Source organism: Salvelinus sp. IW2-2015, unplaced genomic scaffold (assembly GCF_002910315.2).
Source record: "Salvelinus sp. IW2-2015 unplaced genomic scaffold, ASM291031v2 Un_scaffold2552, whole genome shotgun sequence".
NCBI classification, from domain to species: Eukaryota; Metazoa; Chordata; class Actinopteri; order Salmoniformes; family Salmonidae; genus Salvelinus; species Salvelinus sp. IW2-2015.
The window spans coordinates 145,921-169,870 of NW_019943865.1; the positions used below are offsets into that span (position 1 = coordinate 145,921).

Below are 23,950 nucleotides of genomic sequence, written 5' to 3' on the forward strand. Positions count from 1 at the left end.
TATGTGTGTATGTACCAACGTAACAGTAAGCATGTGTGTATGTATCCAACGTACAGTAGGTATGTATGTACCAACGTACAGTAAGTATGTGTGTATGTACCAACAGTACAGTAAGTATGTGTGTATGTACCAACGTACAGTAAGCAATGTGTGTATGTACAACGTACAGTAAGTATGTGTGTATGTACCAAAACGTAACAGTAGTATGTGTGTATGTACCAACGTACAGTAAGCATGTGTGTATGTACCAAACGTACAGTAAGTTGTGTGTATGTACCCAACGTACAGTAAGTATGTATGTATGTACCAACGTACAGTAAGTATGTGTGTATGTACCGAATGTAACAGTAAGCATGTGTGTAATGTACCAACGTACAGTAGGTATGTATGTCCAACGTACAGTAAGTATGTGTGTATGTACCAACGTACAGTAGTATGTGAGTATGTACCAACGTACAGTAAGTATGTATGTATGTACCAACGTACAGTAAGTATGTGTGTATGTACCAACGTACAGTAAGTATGTGTGTATGTACCAACGTACAGTAAGGCATGTGTGTATTTACCAACGTACAGTAGGTATGTGTGTATGTACCAACGTACAGTAGGTATGTGTGTATGTACCAACGTACAGTAGGTATGTGTGTATGTACCAACGTACAGTAGGTATGTGTGTTATGTACCAACGTACAGTAGGTATGTGGTTATGTACCGAAGTACAGTAGGCATGTGTGTATGTACCAACGTACAGTAGGTATGTGTGTATGTACCAACGTACAGTAGGCATGTTGTGTATGTACCAACGTACAGTGGGTAATGTGTGTATGTACCAACGTACAGTAGGTATGTGGTGTATATACCAACGTACAGTGGCATGTGTGTAAATGTCTGTAGAATCATTAATGGTTCTGCTGTTCTTGTTTTAAATGTAGGTAGTTCTGTCCTTGAGCTGTTCTTGTTTTAAATGTAGGTACTTCTGTCCTTGAGTGTTCTTGTTTAAAATGTAGGTAGTTTAGTCCTTGAGCTGTTCTTGTTTTAAATGTAGGTAGTTTAGTCCTTGAGCTGTTCTTGTTTTAAATGTAGTAGTTCTGTCTTGAGCTGTTCTTGTTTAAATGTAGGTAGTTCTGTCCTTGAGCTGTTCTTGTTTTAATTGTAGGTAGTTTCTGTCCTTGAGCTGTTCTTGTCTGTTGATGTTGTGTATTATGTCATATTATGTTTTGTGTGGACCACAGGAAGAGTACTGCTGCTTCAGCAACAGATAACAGGGATCCTAGTACAACACTAAATACCAAAGGACGATGGAAAGGACGGTGTGGCATCACTGCTAGTCGACCGGAGGAAAGGTCAATGGTCTCTGGGGTCAACCACCTATTCAACATAAGCAGGAGGACTAAAGGCTGATTGTTGTGCCAAAAGGAGAGAGAGAGGTTTCATTAAGAGAAGGTAGAAGGGAGAGGGGGTTTTCATTAAGAGAAGGTAAGGGAGGGGGTTTCATTAAGAGAAGGTAGAGAGAGAGGGGGTTTCATTAAGAGAAGGTAGAGAGAGAGAGGGTTTCATTAAGAGAAGGTAGAGGGAGGGTTTATTAAGAGAAGGTAAGAGAGAGGGGGTTTCATTAAGAGAAGGTAGAGAGAGAGAGGGGTTTCATTAAGAGAAGGTAGAGAGAGGGGGTTCATTAAGAGAAGGTAGGAGAGAGAGGGTTTCATTAAGAGAAGGTAGAGAGAGGGGGTTTCATTAAGAGAAGGTAGAGAGAGAGAGGGGTTTCATTAAGAGAGGTAGAGAGAGAGAGGGTTTCATTAGAGAAAGTAGAGAGGAGGGGTTTCATAAGAGAAGGTAGAGAGAGAGAGTTTTTTTCATTAACGAAGAAGGTAGAGGGAAATAGAGATAAAAATAAAAACATTAATCTGTGGAACACTCATACACACTCTTAGAAAAAASTATTTTGGGTTCCATGTAGAARCCTRTGTGGAAAGYATTCTAAACGTAACTCAGAAAGGTTCTACCTGGAACCAAAAGGGTTCTACTTTGGAACCAAAAATAGGTTTTCCAAGGGTTCTCATATGAGGACAGCTAAATAACCCTTTTAGGTTCTAGAAAGCACCTTTTTTTTTTTTAAGTGCACCTACTATATTGCACAGTTAGTTTTTGTTTCCACCCGCCGTTTGTTAATCTATTTCAGTTATCCACCTGGAGGAAGTCTCAGGGTGGTGAGTTGTGGCTCTCTGCTTCGTTATCATCGCTGTCATCTCTGACAATGAAAAACAGTGAATGGGGGCGGAGCAGAGCCAGACAGGAAAAGAGGGAAAGAGAGGCCTGATCAGAGACAGAAGAAAACACATGAAATAAAGACTGAGAAAYCACCTTGAATTGCATTGACTGAATTTGAACCTGTGAGCGGTGGGCTTTTCCTCTCAAGCAGTGGGATGAACAGCCAATCCATCAATTGACCAGAGCTCATTACAGTACATATTTCATAAGGTATTCTGCACGGTCACATACATGTCATGGACCTCTATGAATGAACTACATTCAGAGTAGGAAAGGTTCACATACACATAGTATTTTGAGGAACGTCTGTACCTGCATGTGTGTATGTGTGTGTGTGTGCATGAGTACTTACGTGGTTGTGTGAGGAGTGGGATGGGAGAGTTCCCCTATGAAGATATCAACTGCTCATGGTCGGTCTGTCAACCTACAATTTGCATTCTAAAGTTCAAGCCACCTCAGGAACTTGCCCAATCGGTCTTTCTGCTGTCTAAATTACAATTGTTGTAAGACATGATAAAAGGATCTTTCAATTAATTAAGACAAATTGGCTTCATTGACAGCAGTGGTGATGTTTATTTTTTATTTTTATGCCCCATACAGTGCACAAACATCCATACAGACCCTTTCTCTGTGGCATATGTACACACACACACAGCACTATATAATGTGGGTAGAGGCAGAGGCCAACAAGTGTTTATATGGGTTGAGGCCAAACCAAGTGTGTATATGGGTTGAAGACACACCCCAACCAAGTGTTTTATATGGGTTGAGGCCACACCAAACCAAGTGTTTATATGGGTTGAGGCCACCCCAAACCAAGTGTTTATATGGGTTGAGGCCACACCCAAACCAAGTGTTTATATGAGTTGAGACCACACCCAAACCAAGTGTTTATATGAGTTGAGACCACACCCAAACCAGGTGTTTATATGGGTAGAGGCCAAACCAAGTGTTTTATGGGTTGAGGCCAAAACCAAGTGTTTATATGGGTAGAGGCCAAACCAAGTGTTTTATTGGGTAGAGGCCAAAACCAAGTGTTTATATGGTTGAGGCCACACCCAAACCAAGTGTTTATATGGGTTGAGGCACACCCAAACCAAGTGTTTATATGGGTTGAGGCCACACCTATATGGGTTGAGGCCACACCCAAACCAAGTGTTTATATGGGTTGAGGCCAAACCAAGTGTTTTATATGGGTTGAGGCCACACCCAAACCAAGTGTTTATATGGGTTGAGGCCAAACCAAGTGTTTTATATGGGTTGAGGCCACACCCAAACCAAGTGTTTATATGGGTTGAGGCCACACCAAACCAAGTGTTTATATGGGTGGAGCCACACCCAAACCAGTGTTTTATATGGGTTGAGGCCAGACCCAAACCAAGTGTTTATATGGGTTGAGGCCACACCCAACCAAGTGTTTTATGGGTTTGAGGCACACCCAAACCAAGTGTTTATATGGGTTGAGGCCACACCAACCAAGTGTTTATATGGGTTGAGGGCACACCCAAACCAAGTGTTTATATGGGTTGAGGCCACACCCAAACCAAGTGTTTTATATGGGTTGAGGCCACAACCCAACCAAGTGTTTTATTTTTATTTTATTTTTTTATTTAACCTTTATTTAACCAAGGTAGGCAAATTGAGAACACGTTCTCATTTACAATTGCGACCTGGCCAAGATAAAAGCAAAGCAGTTTCGACACATACAACACACATAGTTTACACATGGAGTAAGAACAAACATATAGTCAATAAATACAGTGAAAAAAAATAAGTCTATAATACAATGTGAGCAAGTTGAGGTGAGATAAGGGAGGTGAAGGCAAACAAATATATGATATAAATAAATAAAAATATAAAAAAGGCCAATGAGGCGAAGTGAGTAAACACAGCAAGTAAAATAAAAAACTAAAAACACTGGAATGGTTTGGTTTCGCCAGTGGAAGCAAAGTGCAAAGTAGAGACATGAAATAATGGGGTGCAAAAGGAAGCAAAATAAATTAAGTAAATAAATACAGTAGGTAAAAGAGGTAGTTGTTTGGGCTAAATTGTAGATGGGTTTTATGTACAGGTGCAGTAATCTATGAAGATGCTCTGCAGCTGGGTTAAAGCTAGTGAGGGAGATAGGTGTGTTTTCCAGTTTCAGAGATTTTTTTGTAGTTCATTCCCAGTCATTGGCAGCAGAGAACTGGAAGGAGAGGCGTCCAAAGGAGAATTGGTTTTGGGGGTGACTAGAGAGATATACCTGCTGGAGCGCGTGCTACAGGTAGGTGCTGCTATGGTGACCAGCGAGCTGAGACTAAGGGGGGACTTTACCGTAGCAGGGTCTTGTAGAATGACCTGGAAACAGTGGGGTTTGGCACGACGAGTAATGAAAGCGAGGGCCAGCGAACGAGAGTTACAGGTCGCAGTGGTGGGGTAGTATATGGGGCTTTGGTGACAAAACGGATGGCACTGGTGATAGACTGCATCCAATTTATTGAGTAGGGTTTTGGAGGCTATTTTGTAAATGAACATCAACCGAAAGTCGAGATTGGTAGGATGGTCAGTTTTTACAAGGGTATGTTTGGCATAAGCATGAGTAAAGGATGCTTTGTTGGCGGAATAGGAAGCCAATTCTAGATTTGACTTTGGATTGGAGATGTTTTGATGTTGGGTCTGGAAAAGGAAAGAAGTTTAACAGTCTAACCAGACACCCTAGGTATATTGTAGTTTAATAATAGGGTTGAGGCCACATGTTTATATGGGTTGAGGCCACACCCAAACCAAGTGTTTATATGGGTTGAGGCCACACCCAAACCAACTGTTTATATGGGTTGAGGCCACACCCAAACCAAGTGTTTATATGGGTTGAGGCCACACCCAAACCAAGTGTTTATATGGGTTGAGGCCAGACCCAAACCAAGTGTTTATATGGGTTGAGACCACACCCAAACCAAGTGTTTATATGGGTTGAGGCATGTTGCACACAGATTTTGCTTTTATTGAAGAGTTTAATCACAGAACTCTGGGTTCAATCTTAGTACTTGTTTCTTCTGGGTCTTTATCAGTGAAAATAACATTGACTCCATTTTGATTGACTCCATTCCAGTTCAAGGCACTATGGTCAGGAAGCCAGTTACTCAGGGTCTTCTCTGTCACCGCTGAAGATTTCACGAGGACCCTGTTGTTAATTAATGAAGAAACACAATCAAATACTAGTACATCTATGATGATGAACTCACTTGCGGTTATGTTTAAAAGCATGATGTTGTTGTTTTTCCCCCAAACTAAGCTACAAGACATGTGTGTGAGCAATATGTGTGGGTTTTGTGGGATTTGTATGGGCCTATTGGATGACTATTTGAATCTGTTCATACTCTTTTAATTGAACTTTTCATCAGAATACTCAGATTTAAAAAAAGAAAAAAGTACAATACTTCTGTCATCAGCTTCTGTATGTCGTTTACACATCGCAGTTTTGTGATATAGTCTGTTCCAAATAGTTTTTGTATAAGAGCAGTTACTGCCAGACAAATGAGTCAATTCTGTGACTACTAAAAATAGAGAATCACACATTTCTTTGGCTAATAAATTCAAATTTCATGAAGACTGATTGCCTCACATATGAATCTGAAATTAAAACAACAGATAATATATTATTTTCTCTCTCTCTCTCTCCCCACCCCCTCACTTTCCTCACACACATGTCTAAAGATTCCATGAAATAGATTTATGTCTAAATATTCCATCAACTTTCCAAGATCATATGAAGTTCAAATTCCAAATTCATTGGACGTTTCAGAGTGATGTAGCAGACCCGCGTATACAAGCGGAAGCAGCACCTCAGGGGTTAAGCTTTTTTCAACATCCAATGCATTCTGGGATGTAGCATGAAACACAATGGCGGCGAAACTGAATTGTTTGCAACTTTTTGTGYTCTATTATTCGCTTATAGCAATATTGCTACAAATTAGTCTAACGTGTGCTACAGAGTTAACGTGGGACGAAAATGGTTACATTTTATATTGTCCTTGCATGGGTAATTTGATCAACTTTAATCGGAAGCATTGTAACGTTAGATACTCTGGTGTCCTTGGTGTCTGATGTGTAACTAGCCCGGCTATGTTTTCCTTACAGTTAATTTATTAATGCAGATGTTATGTATTTATGCTATCTAGATTTGTATTTTCCAAATATAAATGTAGTGTTTAAAATTCGTTGCTAATGGGACCAATTTCGTTACTCAGGTCGATTTGGAAACCAAGCCGACCACTTTCTGGGTTCTTTGGCATTCGCCAAAATCCTGAATCGCACATTGGCAGTTCCCCCCTTCATAGTGTACCGGCACCACGCGCCACCATACTCAAATGTAAGTGCAGGATTCATGTTTCCTGGTGTTGATATCACCAGTCCCTTTKTTTTAAATCCACGAAGTGAACAAGAGCACACTTTGGGAGAAAGGACAGAGAATTGTGATGCAGCGATGATCACATCTCACACTCACAGCTGTGTCTCCCTTTCAACAGGTACATGTCCCCTACAGTGAGTTCTTCCAGCTGGAAGCCCTGACCCACTACCACCGTGTGGTAAGCCTGGAGGACTTCATGGAGCAGCTTGCACCAACACACTGGCCTAAGGGAAAGAGGGCAGCCTACTGCTTTGAGTCAGCTGCCCAGAGGAGCGTGGACAAGAAGTCCTGCCCCATGAAGGTGAGTGTTGTGATTGAGGTTCAGAGAGTCGGAGATAACTGAGACCGTTGTTCGGGTATTGAGCCTGGTAAGTGAKAGAAAAAAACATTGAAACTGGTCAAGAAAGATTATATAAAAGCCAGGTCCTGAAACAGAGGCCATAGCTTTGGCTCTATTGTCTTTTATATAGTTAAATTACTTATAAGAAATTAATTGATTTAGTGTTGTTCATGTTAATGGAAAGAATGCCATGGCAGAGCAGAACACTGCCCCCCGATGGAATGTTACTATAACTGTATTTTACATTAAAATCTCTTCCATATCATCTATTTCGCATGTTTACCACCAAGTGGTGAAAAATCATAAGATCTGGTATAAATGTCATGTCAAGCCTTGCTCATGGGGTTTTATGAACCATCACATGCTGTCATTATCAGGACGGGAATCCTTTTGGTCCATTTTGGGACCACGTAGGAGTGGAGTTTGACAGGTCTGTCCTGTTTGACGGCTTGTCCTTCAGTTCCTACCACCAACCTCATTGGCTCAACAAGTAAGTCTTTGTGTTTTACTGTTAGTGAAACATAAGCATGTTTTTTGCTCAACTTACTGGTGATATAACAGAATAATTACACCTCTTATTACCATAACCAATGTATTACATTAAATGTAGTTWTACAGGGACGGTGCCCATTAATGAACATCACTGTAGAAGTGCAAGTTTTAGCCAGCCAGCTAATTTTCATCTGCAGTCCCAAATTCCTTGCCTCTGTGGTTTTCCCTGTGCAGGTTCCCTCCGTCAGAGCACCCTGTCCTGGCSCTGCCTGGTGCCCCGGCCCAGTTCCCTGTCATAGAGGAATATGTGGGTCTACAGCGGTATGTAGTTTGGACGGAGAGGATGGTGCAGGAGGGACAGGAACACATCGCTGCTCTGCTGCCCAGGCCATACGTGGCCATACATTTGAGGATCGGCTCTGATTGGGTGAGCTGGGAACACACACACATGCACACATGGATAGAGTGACACACACACACACACACACATTGTCGACAGAATAAAAAAATAAATAGTTATTGACACTTTGACAATACTTTTTTGGCTGCCCAGACCCATTCTGTTTCCCTGTTGTATTCCCCCGATTTAATTGTCCTTGTAGGTTAATGCCTGTAAGCTGCTCCAGAGTGGGGATACTGGGCCTCACTTCATGGCCTCTCCTCAGTGTGTGGGTTATAACCGTCACACCGCTCTGCCCCTCACCATGACCATGTGCCTCCCTGACCTGGCTGAGATCCGCCGGGCCCTCAAGCTCTGGGTCAAGAAAACCTCTGCCCGCTCTGTTTACATCGCCACAGACTCAGAGTCCCACCTCCTGGAGATCCAAAACCTCTTCAAGGATAAGGTGAGCTTTGTTTGATTTATTGATTTTATTTGTCAGTTATTTATATATAATACATACATACATGCATACATGCATACATACATACATACAGTGCAATTGTAAAGTATTCAGACCGCTTGACTTTTTCCACATTTTGTTATGGTTACAGCCTTATTCTGAAATGGTTTAAATAAAATATGTTTGGTGTGCCAATACAGAATGGTGTGCCAATACAGCTGTGCCAAGCTTGTAGTGTCATACCCAAGAAGACTCGAGGCTATAATCTCTGCCAAAGGTGCTTCAACAAAGTACTGAGTAAAGATCCTGAATACTGACAGCACCAGTSAAAAGTTTGGACACACCTACTCATTCAAGGGTTTTTCTATATGTTTWCCATTTTCTACATTGTAGAATAATAGGGAAGACATCAAAACTATGAAATAACACATATGGAATCATGTAGTAACCAAAAACTGTTTTACAAATCAAATATATTTGAGATTCTTCAAAMWYSCKKCCRTTMSCRTMYWMYKKYSRTTMSKAKKRRRTMGKKWTRRTTRKAKCKYSRTRKWMMMGMWYMRKKCRMGYAWMSKWTTRKAWTWAKKWMMWWMMWAAWMMWAWWWTTRKYMWAWTTWMTMTTMTWTMTMKWYWYRWWWKAAAWKAAAKAWWRTMTTTMRMRTMTSWYTATGGGGTATTGTGTGTAGATAACTATGTAATCAATTTTAGAATAAGGCTGTAACGTAACTGTGGKAAAAGTAAAGGAGTCTGAYTACTTTCCGAATACACTGTATAAACACACACAGTACATCCATTTTTCGCAGGTGTTACGRTGTTGGTAAACATGCTTTGTTTCTATACTGCATGTTCAGTGTATCGTTTMTTTGTCTGTCCYTGCCCAGGTGAAGGTGGTGAGCCTCAGGCCGGACTCTGCCCAGTTGGACCTGTACATCCTAAGCCAAGCTGACCACTTCGTTGGGAATTGTGTGTCCTCGTTCTCTGCTTTTGTCAAACGAGACCGGGATGTCCATTCCCGTCCGTCGTCTTTCTTCGGAATGGACTACGCTGGAAAAATGGACAAGAAACAGGAGCTGTGAAGATTTTCCGTTTCTGCGTAGTCCATTCTGAAGAAAGATGACAAATGGCTTTTGAATCTTGGGTGAGGACTTGGACATTGCATTGTGGGAATGTGATCGACTCCATCCTCATATCACACAGTGATGTAGTAATACTTTTTTTTAGGGGGGGGGGGGCTCAGATCACCGTTCACTGTGAATAAAGTAACGCTTTCAATGCATGTTTCCTGCAAAAGGTAGGTAAAAATAAAAAAAGTTGCGTAAACTGCGTTTACTTGGGTTTAGCCTCTAGTACACCACTGCTATTAAACAATGAGTTACACTATTACATACCTCTGCAGAGCATCAAGAGGGTGTTCAATTTCCACAATACTTTCTACAGCCACAGCTATATATATGTCGTCTCAATTTGCATACCAGCCAAGTTAGCAGGAGCTCAGATCACCCTGTTGAACCCTGGGTGGGCAAGACTTCCGGTGTAATGTCCCTGTCTGATCACGTGCTCCAGCTCTTACGTGTTGCTCTCCCTCCCTCCTATCCTTCTTTAATACGATGTAAAGGCGACCTGGTYAATGAGGGGGGGTAATATCCCTCTCAGGAGTGCAGTAACTGATCCTGCAGATACTAATTATAAAGGGGAGGTTGACAGTCTTCCTCTTACATTTTTCTAATGTACTCTAATATATAAATGATTACTGTATCAGATTTTGTCATTGGGTTTCTGATATTTTTTWAAAGTTGTACCTGCTAGCTAGTTGTATTATTGCTCTGTGATGAAAATGACCGGGAACATGACATTTTGGTTACTATATGATTCCATATGTGTTATTTCATAGTTTTGATGTCTTCACTATTATTCTACAATGTAGAAAATAGTCAAAAATAAAGAAAAACCCTTGAATGAGTAGATGTGTCCAAACTTTTGACTGGTACTGTATATATTTATTATTATTTACACCYTATTATTTCATTTTGAGGATCTTTATTATCCACCCGCACAGTAGGTGGCAGAATGCACATATAATTGTTGCAAATGCCATTATACCTAAGAAGAAGATTGGCTGTGATGTTGAAAGCTATCAACCAGCATCTCCATTCCATCCGGGATAGTTTTCTGGGATGCGGGACGGCGGCGGTAATGGCTGACTGGGTGGAAGCACTGGATTAAATGGTAACTAGCTGACAACGTTTACGTTGTCATGGATGTTGCAGTTTAATAATGTCAAAAMGAATTTCACCAGAATTGTGTGCTTGTTCTTGTAAACTGGATAAGGAGACGCCTCCATCATCAAAATACACGGTCTTGTCTCTTGCCCTCTGAGGATGGATGTGTTTTGCCGTTGCTAGGCCGTCTGATCGAGTTTGGGGTGCTGTCCCGGTTCTTTGTAAACCAGCTGGCTAACTAATCTAACATTCTGTTGGGTGACGTGAACATATTTATCCAGTTTGCTAGCTGTATTCTCGTTAATATAGCTAATTGTCACAATTAGAAAACCGAAAAGCTGTAACCATTGATTTTAATTTGCATCAATCAACTAACGTTAGCTAACTAGCTACAGTAGCACTGGAAATGCCATCAGTTCTGTTTCGTCGCTATCGTTAGGGAGCACTGAGTGATAAGTAACGTTACCTAGTTAGCTTGCCAAAGAACGTGACATTTTTAGCCAGTTAGTTAAGTTAGTAGGCCATACATTTACAACGTTTTGCTAGCGAAATGGTCTAGTCTCGCTATATATACGAAAGTATGTGGACACACCTTCAAATTACTGTGTTCGTATTCGTCTATTTCAGCCACACCCGTCGCTGATATGTGTATTAAATAGAGTACACAGCCATGCAATCTCCGTAGACAAACATTGGCAGTAGAATGGCCTTACTGAAGAGCTCAGTGACATTCAACGTTGCACTGTTATAGGATGCCACCGTTCAAACAAGTCAGTAAATCAAATGTCTGGTCTGCTAGAGCTGCCCTGGTCAACTGTAAGGGCTGTTATTGTGGAAACATCTAGGAGCAACAACAGCTGCAAAGTGGTAGGCCACAAGCTCACAGAACGGGAGTGTTGAGAGCATAGCGTATCTGTCCTCAGTTGCAACACTCACTACCGAGTTCCAAACGACCTCTGGAAGCAACGTCGGTGCAATAACTGTTCTTTGGGAGTTTCATGAAATTAGTTTCCATGGCTGAGCAGCCATACACAAGCCTAAGATCACCATATGCGATGCCAAGTGTCCGCTGGAGTGGTGTAAAGCTCGCTGCCATTGGACTATGGAGCAGTGGAAACGCGTTCTCTGGAGTGATGAATTATGCTTCACCATCTGGCAGTCCGACAGATGAATCTAGGTGTTTGGCGGATGCCAGAAGAATGCTACCTGCCCCAATGCATAGTGCCAACTGTAAAGTTTGGTGGAGGAATAATGGTCTGGGGCTGTTTTTCATGGTTCAGGCTAGGTCTCTTAGTTCCAGTGAAGGGATATCTTAACTTTACAACATACAATGACATTCTAGATGATTCTGTGTTTCCAACTTTGTAGCAACAGTTTGGAGAAGGCCCTTTCCTYTTTCAGCATGACAATGCCCCCCTGCACAAAGCCAGGTRCATACAGAAAATGGTTTGTTGAGATCGGTGTGGAAGAATCTGACTGGCCTGCACAGAGCCCTGACCTCAACCCCATCGAATACATTTGGGATGAATTGGAACGCCAACTGRGAGCCAGGCCTWATCGCCCAAKYTCAGTGCCRGACCTCACTAATGCTSTTGTGGCTGAATGGAAGCAAGTCCCRGCAGCAATGTWCCAAKATCTAGTGGAKAGCCTTCCCAGAAGAGTGGAGGCTGTTATAGCAGCAAAGGGGGACCAACTCCATATTTATGCCCAGGATTTTGGAAGGAGATGTTCGACGAGCAGGTGTCCACATACTTATGGTCATGTAGCTAACTAGCTAGGTAACTTTAATTCTATGTCTCAGATGAAGGCTTAGCTAGTTACCAGCAGTATCTTTGATCTTGTGCTCTGTTGTTAACCTAGGTAGCTAGTCTTGTTAATGTTAGCTTGCTAGCTAGCTGCTACAGTATCTAACACCACTGTAGCCAGTAAGCTAGTTTGAGGCACAGTGCACAAAATAAGGTCTTCATAATCACAAAAGAAACATGAACAGTAACTAATGGTGTTGGGAATAGCTATTTGAAAATCAGCATATGATCATTCCCCCCTCCCTCTCTTTTTACAGGTTCTGATACTGGCAGGTCTGACATTGTGATCTCAGACTTGTACAATACTTGAAGGACATAGACACAAGCCAGTGGGACAAGGTCAGTTTGTCTGGGGACCGTCACGATGTCTAAGACCAGAGAGTCGGTGAAGGTGGTGGTCCGCTGTCGACCCATGAATGAGAAGGAGCGGGCAGCCAACTTTGAGAAGGTGGTGCAGGTGGATGTGAAGCTGGGCCAAGTGGCCGTGAGAAACCCCCGGGGGGCTGCAGCCCACGAACACCCCAAGGTCTTTACATTTGACTCTGTGTACGACTGGAACTCSAAACAGGTAGATCTCTATGATGAAACCTTCAGGCCCCTGGTAGACTCCGTTTTGCTTGGTTTCAATGGGACCATATTTGCATARGGCCAGACYGGTACAGGAAAGACRTACACTATGGAGGGGGTGCGCAATGACCCAGAGAGAAGGGGTGTAATCCCCAATTCCTTTGAGCACGTCTTCACACACATCTCCCGCTCCCAGAACCAGCAGTACCTGGTGKGGGCCTCGTACCTGGAGATCTACCAGGAGGAGATCAGGGACCTGCTGTCCAAGGACCAGTCCCGCCGGCTGGAGCTGAAAGAGAGGCCAGACACGGGTGTATACGTCAAGGACCTGTCCTCCTTCGTCACTAAGAGRGTACGAGAAATAGAGCACGTCATGAACGTGGGGAACCAGAACCGCTCGGTGGGCTCCACCAATATGAATGAGCACAGTTCCCGGTCACATGCCATTTTRSTRATTACCYTCGAGTGCAGCGAGCTGGGRYTCGACGGAGAGAACCACATTCGAGTMGGCAAACTGAACCTGGTGGACCTGGCTGGCAGTGAGAGGCAGACCAAGACAGGAGCCCAAGGAGAGCGCCTGAAGGAYGCRACCAAGATRAACCTGTCCCTGTCAGCCTTGGGGAATGTCATCTCTGCCCTAGTGGACGGCAGGAGTACCCACATCCCCTACCGCGACTCCAAGCTCACCCGCCTGCTACAGGACTCCCTGGGGGGCAATGCCCGCACAGTCATGGTGGCTAACATCGGACCAGCCTCTTACAACGTGGAGGAAACACTGACCACGTTACGCTACTCAAACCGKGCCAAGAACATRAAGAACAAGCCCCGRGTCAACGAGGACCCTAAAGATGCTCTGCTCAGGGAGTTCCAGGAAGAGATTGCTCGGCTCAAAGAGCAGTTAGAGAAACGCTCAGGGAAGAAGAAGAAGAAGAGGAGGAGGAGGGGGGTTGGAGAAGCTGGGGATGAACTAGAAGAGGACACTGAGGATGGAGAGACTGAGGAGGAGGAGGAGGATGATGGTGTAGAACCAGCTGATAAAGTGGGTGCAGATTATTGGCGTGTACAGCAGGAGAAGTTGGAGAGGGAGAGGAAGGCCATCATGGAGGATCACAGTCTGGTGGCAGAGGAGAAACAGAGGCTGCTAAAAGAGAAGGAGAGGAAGATGGATGCCCTCAAAAAGGAGCAGGAGGCAGGCGAGATGCTGACTGCCAAAGTTAAGGTGAGGAGACTACGTTCTGGTCCTTTTTCATGGTCTTTAAACCCAAACCATTTTTTGTTGTTTGATTCCACCTGTTTCCCCCTCACGCCTCATGATTGTGTTTCCCCCTCACGCCTCATGACTTGTGTTTCCCCCTCACGCCTCATGATTGTGTTTCCCCCTCACGCCTCATGATTGTGTTTCCCCCTTCACGCCTCATGATTGTGTTTCCCCTCACGCCTCATGATTGTGTTTCCCCCTCACGCCTCATGATTGTGTTTCCCCCTCACGCCTCATTTGATTGTGTCGTCTTCCAGGCAATGGAGAGTAGCTTCTGATGGGTGGGAAGAACATAGTAGACCACACCAATGAGCAACAAAGGATCCTGGAACAGAAGAGACAGGAAATCGCTGAGCAGGTAACGTTTATGTTTAGACTTAGGTTATTGATAGAGAGAATTAAACACTCAATAGACGTCAATCTAATAGTATTGATTTGCCCACACACAAACATTTGATTAGTTTGTGTGATTTACACAGCCCTGCCCTTCTTACCGTGACGCTCTGTGTGTTTGTGTGCAGAAACGCAGAGAGGGGAGATGAAACAGCAGGTGGAGAATCGTGACGAGGAGACCCTGGAGTTGAAGGAGACGTACAGCTCTCTACAACAGGAAGTAGACATCAAGACCAAGAAGCTGAAAAAGGTAGGACATTAGAAAACGGCTGTATATGATTCCTTAGAAAGCTGTCTTTACTTGTCAGTTTAGCATACACAAGTTCAAAGGAAATTGTGGCTAACTTTTTCCTTGTAAATGTGTTTTGCTGCACTGAATCAACCCCATGGGTTTTTTTCTCTTCTCTTTGCCTCACTACCCTGTTTTTCTCCCTCAGCTGTTTGCGAAGCTGCAGGCAGTGAAAACTGATATCCATGAAGTCCAGGAGCTGCACAGCAAGGAGAGACAGGAGCTGGAGCAGACCAGAATGAGTTGACCAGGGATCTCAAACTCAAGTATGGAGCCGCCAGGCCGCACACGCAGGAAAACAAAATATCACTAGTGGTATTTTGTTGTTCCTCTGACGAGGGCACATGCGTCCGTGTGACGAGGGGCACATGCGTCCCCGTTGTGACGAGGGAGCACAGGTTTGTGACGAGGGCACATGCGTCCCGTTGTGATCGAGGGCAGATGCGTCCTTGTTTATTTCGTGTCATGCTCTTACAGACTCTGTCTAGTATAGACTAGGTGAGACAACACACATCAGTCATACCAAGTACATTTTCCTCTAACGTAGCTGTCAGAGCTAGTTATTGATTGGTCTAGATTAGCAGACTGTACTGTAGTTCCCTCATCACCCCTATGCTGCTAGACACACCTATTTCAATCTCATGATAGTGCTACACCTCAAGCTGTTAGAGGTCCCCCAGGAATGACCTCGTTCGATTCTGCATGTATCTCGCGGGAACTGACCTCGTTGTTCTGTCTGTATCCTCAGCGGAACTGAACCTCGTTGTTTCTCGTCTGTATCCTCAGCGGAACTGACCTCGTTGTTCTGTCTGTATCCTCAGCGGAACTGATCGTTGTTCTGTCTGTATCTCAGACGCTGACCTCGTTGGTTTGTCTGTATCCTCCAGCGAGACTGAACTCTCGTTGTCTGCTGTCTGTATCCTCAGCGGAACTGACCTCCGTTGTTCTGTCTGTATCCTCAGCGAACTGACCTCGTTGTTCTCGTCTGTATCCTCAGCGGAACTGACCTCGTTGTTCTGTCTGTATCCTCAGCAGCGAACTGACCTCGTTGTTCTGTCGTGTAATCCTCAGCGAACTGGAACCTCGTTGTCTGTTCCTGTAATCTCTCAGCGACGCCGAACTAGACCTCCGTTTGTTTCTGTCTGTATCCTCAGCGGAACTGACCTCGTTGTTCGTGTCTGTATCCTCAGCGGAACTGACCTCGTTGTTCTGTCTGTATCCTCAGCCGAACTGACCTCTGTTGTCTCTGTCTGTATCGCTCGGGCTCGGACTGCTTTTCGATGTATCTGTCTGTATCCTCAGCGGAACTGACCTCGTTGTTCTGTCTGTATCCTCAGCGGAACTGACTCTCGTTGTTCTGTCTGTATTCAGCGAACTGACCTCGTTGTTCTGTCTGTATCCTCAGCCGAACTGACCTCGTTGTTTCTCCTGTATCCTCAGCGGAACTGACCTCGTTGTTCTGTCTGTATCCTCAGCGGAACTGACCTTTGTTCTGTCTGTATCCTCAGCGGAACTGACCTCGTTGTTCTGTCTGTATCTCAGATGTCGTGCGTTATCGTCGTGTCTTGTATCCTCAGCCGAACTGACCTCGTTGTTCTGTCTGTATCCTCAGCAGAACTGACCTCGTTGTTCTGTCTGTATCCTCAGCCGAACTGACCTCGTTGTTTTTGTCTGTATCCTCAGCCGAACTGACCTCGTTGTTTCTGTCTGTATCCTAGCACCGAACTGACCTCGTTGTTCTGTCTGTATCCTCAGCCGAACTGACCTCGTTGTTCTGTCTGTATCCTCGAGCCGAACTGACTCGTTGTTCTGTCTGTATCCTCAGCCGAACTGACCTCGTTGTTCTGTCTGTATCCTCAGCCAAACTGACCTCTGTTGGTTCTGTCTGTATCCTCAGCCGAACTGACCTCGTTGTTCTGTCTGTATCCTCAGCCGAACTGACCTCGTTGTTTCTGTCTGTATCCTCAGCCGAACTGACCTTTGTTGTTCTGTCTGCCAGGCATCTCATCATTGAGAACTTCATCCCCGTGGAGGAGAAGAATAAGATTGTGAACAGGGCGTTCTTGGACGAGGAGGACGACCACTGGAAGATGCGTCCCATCACKCGCATAGAGGAGTATATGCACATTTAATTATCCAGTAGAGAGACATTTAGACATACAAACATGCTGAAAACCATCCTGAATACAAACACAGGGTTTGGAAGAAGTGGTTGGTAAATCCCTTGTGTGTAGGAACACGTACAGATTGTCTTCTTAATAACTCTTGTCTCGCTGTCTCAGTGACCAGCAGATGATGACCAGGCCAGTGTCAGCGGTGGGCTACAGACGACCCCTGAGTCAGCACGCCCGTACCTCCATGGTGATGAAGGCTGACGTCAGGTACAAGGTATGATGTTCTGTCCTCTCTCTCCTCGGTGAATGTGACTTAGTCCTTGTCCTCTGGGCGGTAGCAGTGTCCTGACKTCTGWCCTCCCCTCTCTCTCCCTCCCCCCAGGCTGAGAATATCCTGATGCTGGAGATGGACCTGCCTGCTCGGACCACTAAGGAGTATGAGGAGCCGGTCATAGCGCCCARGGTAGCAGCAGCGRTGGAGGATGCWCTGCGMGAAGAYGATGKGATCCAGGTGGATGCCTCRGGGTTCCACAGCAGCCTCGMACCCACCCAGGCCACCAGCACTGGGGCCGGCAAGAAACCAAAGTCTGGGTAAGGSTCTGTCCTGTTCTGTACAAATCAGCTCTGGGTTTAATCAGTTATTTCAGTAGGAAGTGTTTCTGCCTGTTTAGTGTCACAGATCAAATTTTATTAGTCACATGCACATTTACATTTAAGTCATTTAGCAGACGCTCTTATCCAGAGCGACTTACAAATTGGAAAGTTCATACATATTCATCCTGGTCCCCCCGTGGGGAATGAACCCACAACCCTGGCGTTGCAAGCGCCATGCTCTACCAACTGAGCCACACGGGACATGGTTAGCAGATGTTCGCTACACTCGATACCACAGGGTTATAAAAGCAATAATCATTATTTAAAAACCAATGTTTCCACATCAACATTCTCCCCCAACAAAATATTGATCTTCCTATCTCCTCCAGCCGACCTAAAACGGGTAAGAAGACTGTCACCCCCACCTCTCCATACAGCCCCTCCAGCCCAGGACATCCTTTATACCCACAATCCCGTGGGCTGGTGCCCAAGTGATCACCCCACACCTTTCTGTTTTGGGACTCAAAGACTGCTTTTTGTTTTGTTCCTCTGCTGAGTCTTGGAGACTGATTTGCAGAGAAAGTAAAGGAGACTCAGATTGAAGCTTATTTTTATTTTACCTGAGAACGTAGCTGTTTATAATGTTTGTTTTTTAAGAGATTTGTTACAATCTTACCATCCCAAATGGTTTCTGGACCAATACTTTTCTGAGCTGCACGTTTCCTCCTGGGCCCCTCCCAGGTCTGCAGTATGATGGGATGTGGACATGGGGGGRTGACATCTGATGGGGCACATGACAGCTGTTACATGTCATTGACATGCTGTGTGTTTCTGTGCTGCATGTCTGTCCAGAAGTGGTTGTGCTTCCTACTTTAGGTTTACAATGGAGTGCTGTTATCCAGGAGGTCTGTCTGCGCTTTGTCTGTTGCCCTAGATAAGTGGGGAGTCTGTCTGTACTGCATGGTGAAGTGTACAGGCTGGAGGGTGAAGCACACTACAGCACGTCTCTGTCGCGTGGTGGGGGCCGCTTGCTGCTGGAATCACTAGATGCTGTTCTTTCTGGCGCACATGATGGATGATGTGACGACGACAGGGAGAAGATGACGCGACAACAGGATAGTGGGGAACGAGAGGTCAACACAAACCAAATCTATCAGGGTTCCAAGGTGCCTTTATATTKTCCTACAGGGACAGGCTAAAGGAGAGGATGGAGGGGTTGTATCGTTTCCCCAGCCTCATCGTTATCAACCTCACATCTGGCTGTGTTCCTTGGAATCAACTGATTTCTTGTACTTGAGAGAGATTGAATGGAGCTGAAGGTTGGGACGAATAACTAATGTAAAACATACTGTCCGTAAAACATTTATAGGTTAACAAGAGCAGGCTGAAATACTACTATATCAGAGGCCTCCATCAAAATAAAATAGACTTGGTCTGGAAAATGAAGGTAGCTTTCCGTGTATGTTTTGGATAAATATGCAGTCTTAATTCACACGGTTGAAACCTGCATGTCTGACTACTGTTCCCACCTCCTGTCACTGTGAGGGCRGTGCTGCCGCTTGCTGCTGCTACTGGGTTCTACTACCCTGTGACATAGTGTATATATAGAGAGCAGCATGTCCATAGATAATCCTGCAGCACCTTTTCAGTTGTAGAAATTATACAAGTAAATAGCTGTCAATAGTGGAGAAGTTAACTTATTACCACTTTTCATTTTTATAAACAAGTGTAGATTAAAATGTTTTTTTTAAGTTTTATTTTTGGATTMGTATAATTTCAACTTTATGTACACATTTCGTTTTATTGGTTACTTTTTTCCCCCCCCGACACAGTACACATTTAATAAATGGCTTTAGTTCAAATCTTTAGGTTAAATTWAATTTATATTTTAAGGTTGGCTCAACTGCAATGTTTTATGTGTTCTCTTAATGTGATGTTCACTCAGATTGTGTGAGAAAGCATATGTTGGGACATGTATACACAGAGTATAGCAAACATTAGGAACACCTATTGAGTTGCATCCATCCCTCCCCTTTACCCTCAGAACAGCCTCAATTCGTCAGGGCATGAACTCTACGAGGTGTCGAAAGCGTTCCACAGGGATACTGGCCCATGTTGGCTGGATGTCCTTTGGGTGGTGGACCATTCTTGATACACACGGGAAACTGTTGTGTGAAATCCAGCAGCGTTGCAGTTCTTGCCACAAAGTGGTGTGCCTGGCACCTACTACCATACCCCGTTCAAAGGCTCTTGTCTTGCCCATTCACACTCTGAATGGCACACACCAGCCATGTCTCAAGGCTTAAAAATCCTTCTTTAACCTGTCTCCTCCCCTTCATCTACACTGAAGTGGATTTAACAAGTGACATCARAGCTTTCAGCTGGTCAGTCTCATGGAAAGAGCAGYTGTTCTTAATGGTTTTGTAKACTGTGTACATTTGCCATGAGAATCTTTATACAATGGTTAGCCCCTGATTTAAATTCTCTGATCTTATGAAAGCTAACAATTACACTACYTATTGCATGATTTTAGAAAATTCTTACCAATTGTCACCAAGCCATAGAATTTGGTAAATGTGAATTGCTTGATAATCCCTCAATTTTAACCGCACCACACCCAGACTCCATGTATCTGTGTAGAAGACGTTTGACCGAGATGAATCTCTGATATTGTTTTAGCCAAGAGTGCTGGTGCACTACAATCTGGTGCTGACTGGGAAAGCAGAAGTCCTTTTTCTTGTACATTTCTTTTAATAAAGACTTAAATTACACATTGTTCCATGTTAATTTAAAATGAGTGAATCTGGTGTTTAACTAAAGTGCTATACATTCTCAACTTTGCATAAATGATTTTATTAACAGCATTCAATAGTACAGCTCAAATTCCAAAACATCCTTAAACTGCTGAAGTACAACACAAACATTCACAAAATGATAAGCTTTGACAGAAAAAAAAGAAAAAAAAGCAATATTCAAAGAAGCCAAAGGAATGGTTCTACAGCACAGAATAAAAGGCAGACTGGGAAAGACTTAAGGCCTTTATTGTCATCTACCACAATATTGAAAATTAACATGACAAAACTCAAGACGTGTACTGTTACACAGTTGGACGACCAAAGCAATCTGCCTGGCCAAGTCACTATAAAGATTTATCAATGAGAAAGCATATTTCCAAATGTTCTATTAAAAAGGACAAATCAAAATAGTTATAACTAGAATGAAAGTTTCATGCGACATACTGAAGGGTGAAAGGTTAAAACATCCAGGTCTGTAACTTAAGGAATATCTGTAGCGATTATGATCATTTTTTATTTTAGTCCGTTTTTAATTTTCCTGTTGCATTACAAACCAAATACTACACAGAAACAATGTTCCATGTGCTGATGAACACCAAACTCCACTTCAAAATGTATATTAACAAAACAGATAGTTTTGAATGACAGGAGAAAAGATAAGCAAACCTTCACACATCAACAAAATGAACTGGCATCAACCAGTTCCCCCCCCATCATGCTGTTTTCAACCAATAGGAAAACACAAATAGTATGTAGGGAAAAAACATGATCCTCTGCAAGCTTTCACTATTGATTATGGAGTAAACCAAATGAGCATATTTAGATAAACGTACATGCCAMGGTTAGAGTCAATTTCACCTTTATCCAATCAATTCAGAAGCTAATGAAATTCAACTAAATTTAAATCTACCTATGAATCAAATGTATTTCCCCCCCGAATTGACAGAATTAAAAATGTCACTGAACCCAACACGGACGAGCTAGGAAATATTCATAGGACCTCTTGGAAAATAAATCTACTAAACATAAAAAGAGAATTTGATCTCTAGTAGGTGCTTTTGAATTTGGAAATGAGCAGAATCCATCATAACATGTGAAGAAGCATTGCCAACCTTAGTCTCATGATCATGTTGAAACGTCTTCTGGACTTTATCATATCATAGTGTCGACTKCAGTTATTCTCTGGAATGCTGACTCTCAAAAACACACCTAGTCTTCACTGCCAGTCTGCCAAGGTCAACCTGCTAACAGAATAGAGTCAACCAATAGCATCACTTTAGATATAGGTCTCTAAACCTAATGTAGGTCAACAGTTTCAGACATACCACGTCTTCACCAGGCACCTCTACCAGCTCCACTCAGCCACACCAGATCAGACCAATGTTGCGATGTGCAATATCAAAAACAAAATGGCCTCACTGTGGAATCCTACCTGATACTCATTGTGCAAACTCCACACAAACAGCTCCCCTGAACAGATCTATGATGTTATGGGAACTTGGGGGGGGGGGTCTAATAGGGAAAATCCCAGCTTTGTGGTCTCAAATCCCTGTCCACTATACCAAACAAAGTCTCTCTGGCTTCTGGACACGACTGAAATTACAAACTATTTCTCCTCCGGRTCGGACGCTATGCCATTTATGAAGCACAAGACTAAAGCAATATCCAGTGGTTTACCTTTATTTAGACCTGAACCCTGTGCTCTGTGTACTCTGGAACCTGTGGCTGCACGTAACGTCCAATAAGAAGAGTCTTCCAACAAGATAACAGACACCACCATATGTCCAGCGCTCAATCACATCACATAATGATAGATCACAAACTCACACCTACCCAACCCTCTGAGTTGAGTTGAGTTAAAATGGAAAAAAAATAAAAATATCACAATGATCCTCCTCTCCCAACTACTGCAACAAAAATTGATCTGTTTGGCTGTCAGAGAAAGCTATCTGTGCCATTGAGAAAGCTAAGCTACAGATTCCCAGGGAGCCATTCTATCACAGAGGTGAAACCCTTACCATTACACTGGTCAAATATGTATGCTTCTTACACATACAGGAAAGGCATTGAGTAAGAAAAACACASAGAGAGAGAMYWMYTYMAGGACAAGAGGGATACAGACCCAGTCAGTGAGTCAGTAACCAATAGAGACCCAGTCAGTGAGTCAGTAACAGGGGGCCTGTTGCCGTGCCTAGAAGAGTGGTAGGGGTCAGGGGTTGTAGATGCCCAAGGCTGGTTGCTTGGTTGTTTTCCGCTGTTAGTTCTATCTGTGGAGAAGTCATTTCTCCCGGCAGTACAGCAGGTACATCTTCAGAGGCTCCGGGAGGGGCAAACAGAGAATCCTCTCTCTCAGGATGTTTATAGGTGGTTCTGCCCGGAGTAGCTCCCCTGTCTCCCTCTCTGCTTCCTCCTCTTCTTCCTCCTCCTCCGCAGCCTCCTCCTCCTCCTCCTCCGCTCCCCGGGTTGCCCTTCCCTGCTTCTCCTCCTCCTGGCCCCCGCGGTTATTGTTGTTGTCCATGGGGGCGGAGGTAGGGAGGGCACTGCTCAGTACCACAGAGSTGCAGTGGCGCCGATGAATGCGCCGGCGTTTAAAGCGTGGGCCGTACTTGTGGAGCCCACTGACTCCCAGGCCCCTGCCTCCTCCAAAAGAGCCCCGGCCCCGTGGCTGACCCTCCCCGTTGTCCYTGGTCACTCTCAGGGTGTGGCGGATGGCTATACGAGCCAGCTCCTGCAGCGTCCGCACCTCAAACATGGCTGCTCCGTGGGTCACCAGAGAGATGATTGAAAGGAAAGAACACAGAGAATGATGGGAAAGTTAGAAAACGGTTAACGTGAGTATTGTTTCCATGGTGACAAAAAGTTATTTTGGGGTTTTCTATCGTCACTCAACTCTATTAAAAAAAAAAGGTACGGACAGACCACTAGGATGGCTGAGTGTCTGCCGGCCGAGAGTACTTAGCACCTCTGAACAGCGGCGGTAGAAATTTGCAGACCGATTCTACATGTAGAAATGGGCYAAATAACGMCTGTCAGTCGGCAACGGCGGGTAGTCCTTGTAACACGCCGCACCGAAAAGCAAGCGAACGGCCCCCGTACTATGCAGAGCGYCAATCGGTCTGGTGAGTCATGTCCTTTGAACTGACTCCCACGTATAACAAACTGATGAGGCACTCACGTAGTGGGACGGTCTTGGGGTTGATGTTACTGGTGTAATCTTTGGGGAGCACCAGGGGAGCGAAGGACACAGCAATGATCTTTTTGGTCTCCCAGCTGCTCAGGCCTGTACGCGTGATCTTGGTTAGCTAGAAAGTGCAAAACAAGAGGTTATGAGGGCACAACAAGAGGTTATGAGGGCACAACAAGAGGTTATGAGGGCACAACAAGAGGTTATGAGGGCACAACAAGAGGGTACATTAGAGCAGTGGTTCTCAAACTGTGCCCCCCCCCAAATTGTTTTTTAAAATAATAAAAACATGTTTTTTTTTTTTTAAAGGAACTCAGTCCGGCTTTCAATTTACTGTTGAAAGTTGTAATAGTAGAATGCACAAGGTGACATTCTGTGGTTGGGTAGTGCATCATCAGTTCAT

General features: G+C 44.1%; 3 protein-coding genes across 3 annotated transcripts in view; 2 read left to right on the top strand and 1 right to left on the bottom strand.

Moving 5' to 3' along the window:
* Positions 1–6,121: 6,121 nt before the first annotated feature.
* pofut1 (protein O-fucosyltransferase 1) lies at positions 6,122–9,650 on the top strand. The gene is made up of 7 exons (XM_024141458.1): positions 6,122–6,286; positions 6,495–6,616; positions 6,774–6,956; positions 7,373–7,485; positions 7,722–7,914; positions 8,090–8,332; positions 9,211–9,650. Exons 1-7 carry the CDS (start codon positions 6,148–6,150, stop codon positions 9,403–9,405), a joined length of 1,188 nt encoding a protein of 395 aa, XP_023997226.1. The 5' UTR covers positions 6,122–6,147; the 3' UTR covers positions 9,406–9,650.
* Positions 9,651–10,446: 796 nt separating this feature from the next.
* On the top strand, positions 10,447–20,339 carry LOC112074264 (kinesin-like protein KIF3B). Its single transcript, XM_024141459.2, is given in 12 exon segments — positions 10,447–10,555; positions 12,611–14,139; positions 14,436–14,445; positions 14,448–14,536; positions 14,700–14,709; positions 14,712–14,821; positions 15,009–15,090; positions 15,093–15,126; positions 16,860–16,976; positions 17,143–17,248; positions 17,357–17,565; positions 17,958–20,339. Coding segments are annotated over 11 exon segments (2,295 nt in total). The 5' UTR covers positions 10,447–10,555; positions 12,611–12,717; the 3' UTR covers positions 18,064–20,339.
* A 58-nt stretch (positions 20,340–20,397) lies between these two features.
* LOC112074265 (protein-L-isoaspartate O-methyltransferase domain-containing protein 2) overlaps positions 20,398–23,950 on the bottom strand; it is an 8,122-nt gene continuing 4,569 nt past the window's right edge. Inside the window, exons 6-7 of the mRNA XM_070440453.1 lie at positions 23,539–23,665; positions 20,398–23,117 (exon numbers count right to left, since the gene is read on the bottom strand). Coding sequence (XP_070296554.1) covers positions 22,642–23,117; positions 23,539–23,665 — 603 coding nt within the window. The 3' untranslated portion in view covers positions 20,398–22,641. The remainder of the gene's footprint in view (positions 23,118–23,538; positions 23,666–23,950) is intronic.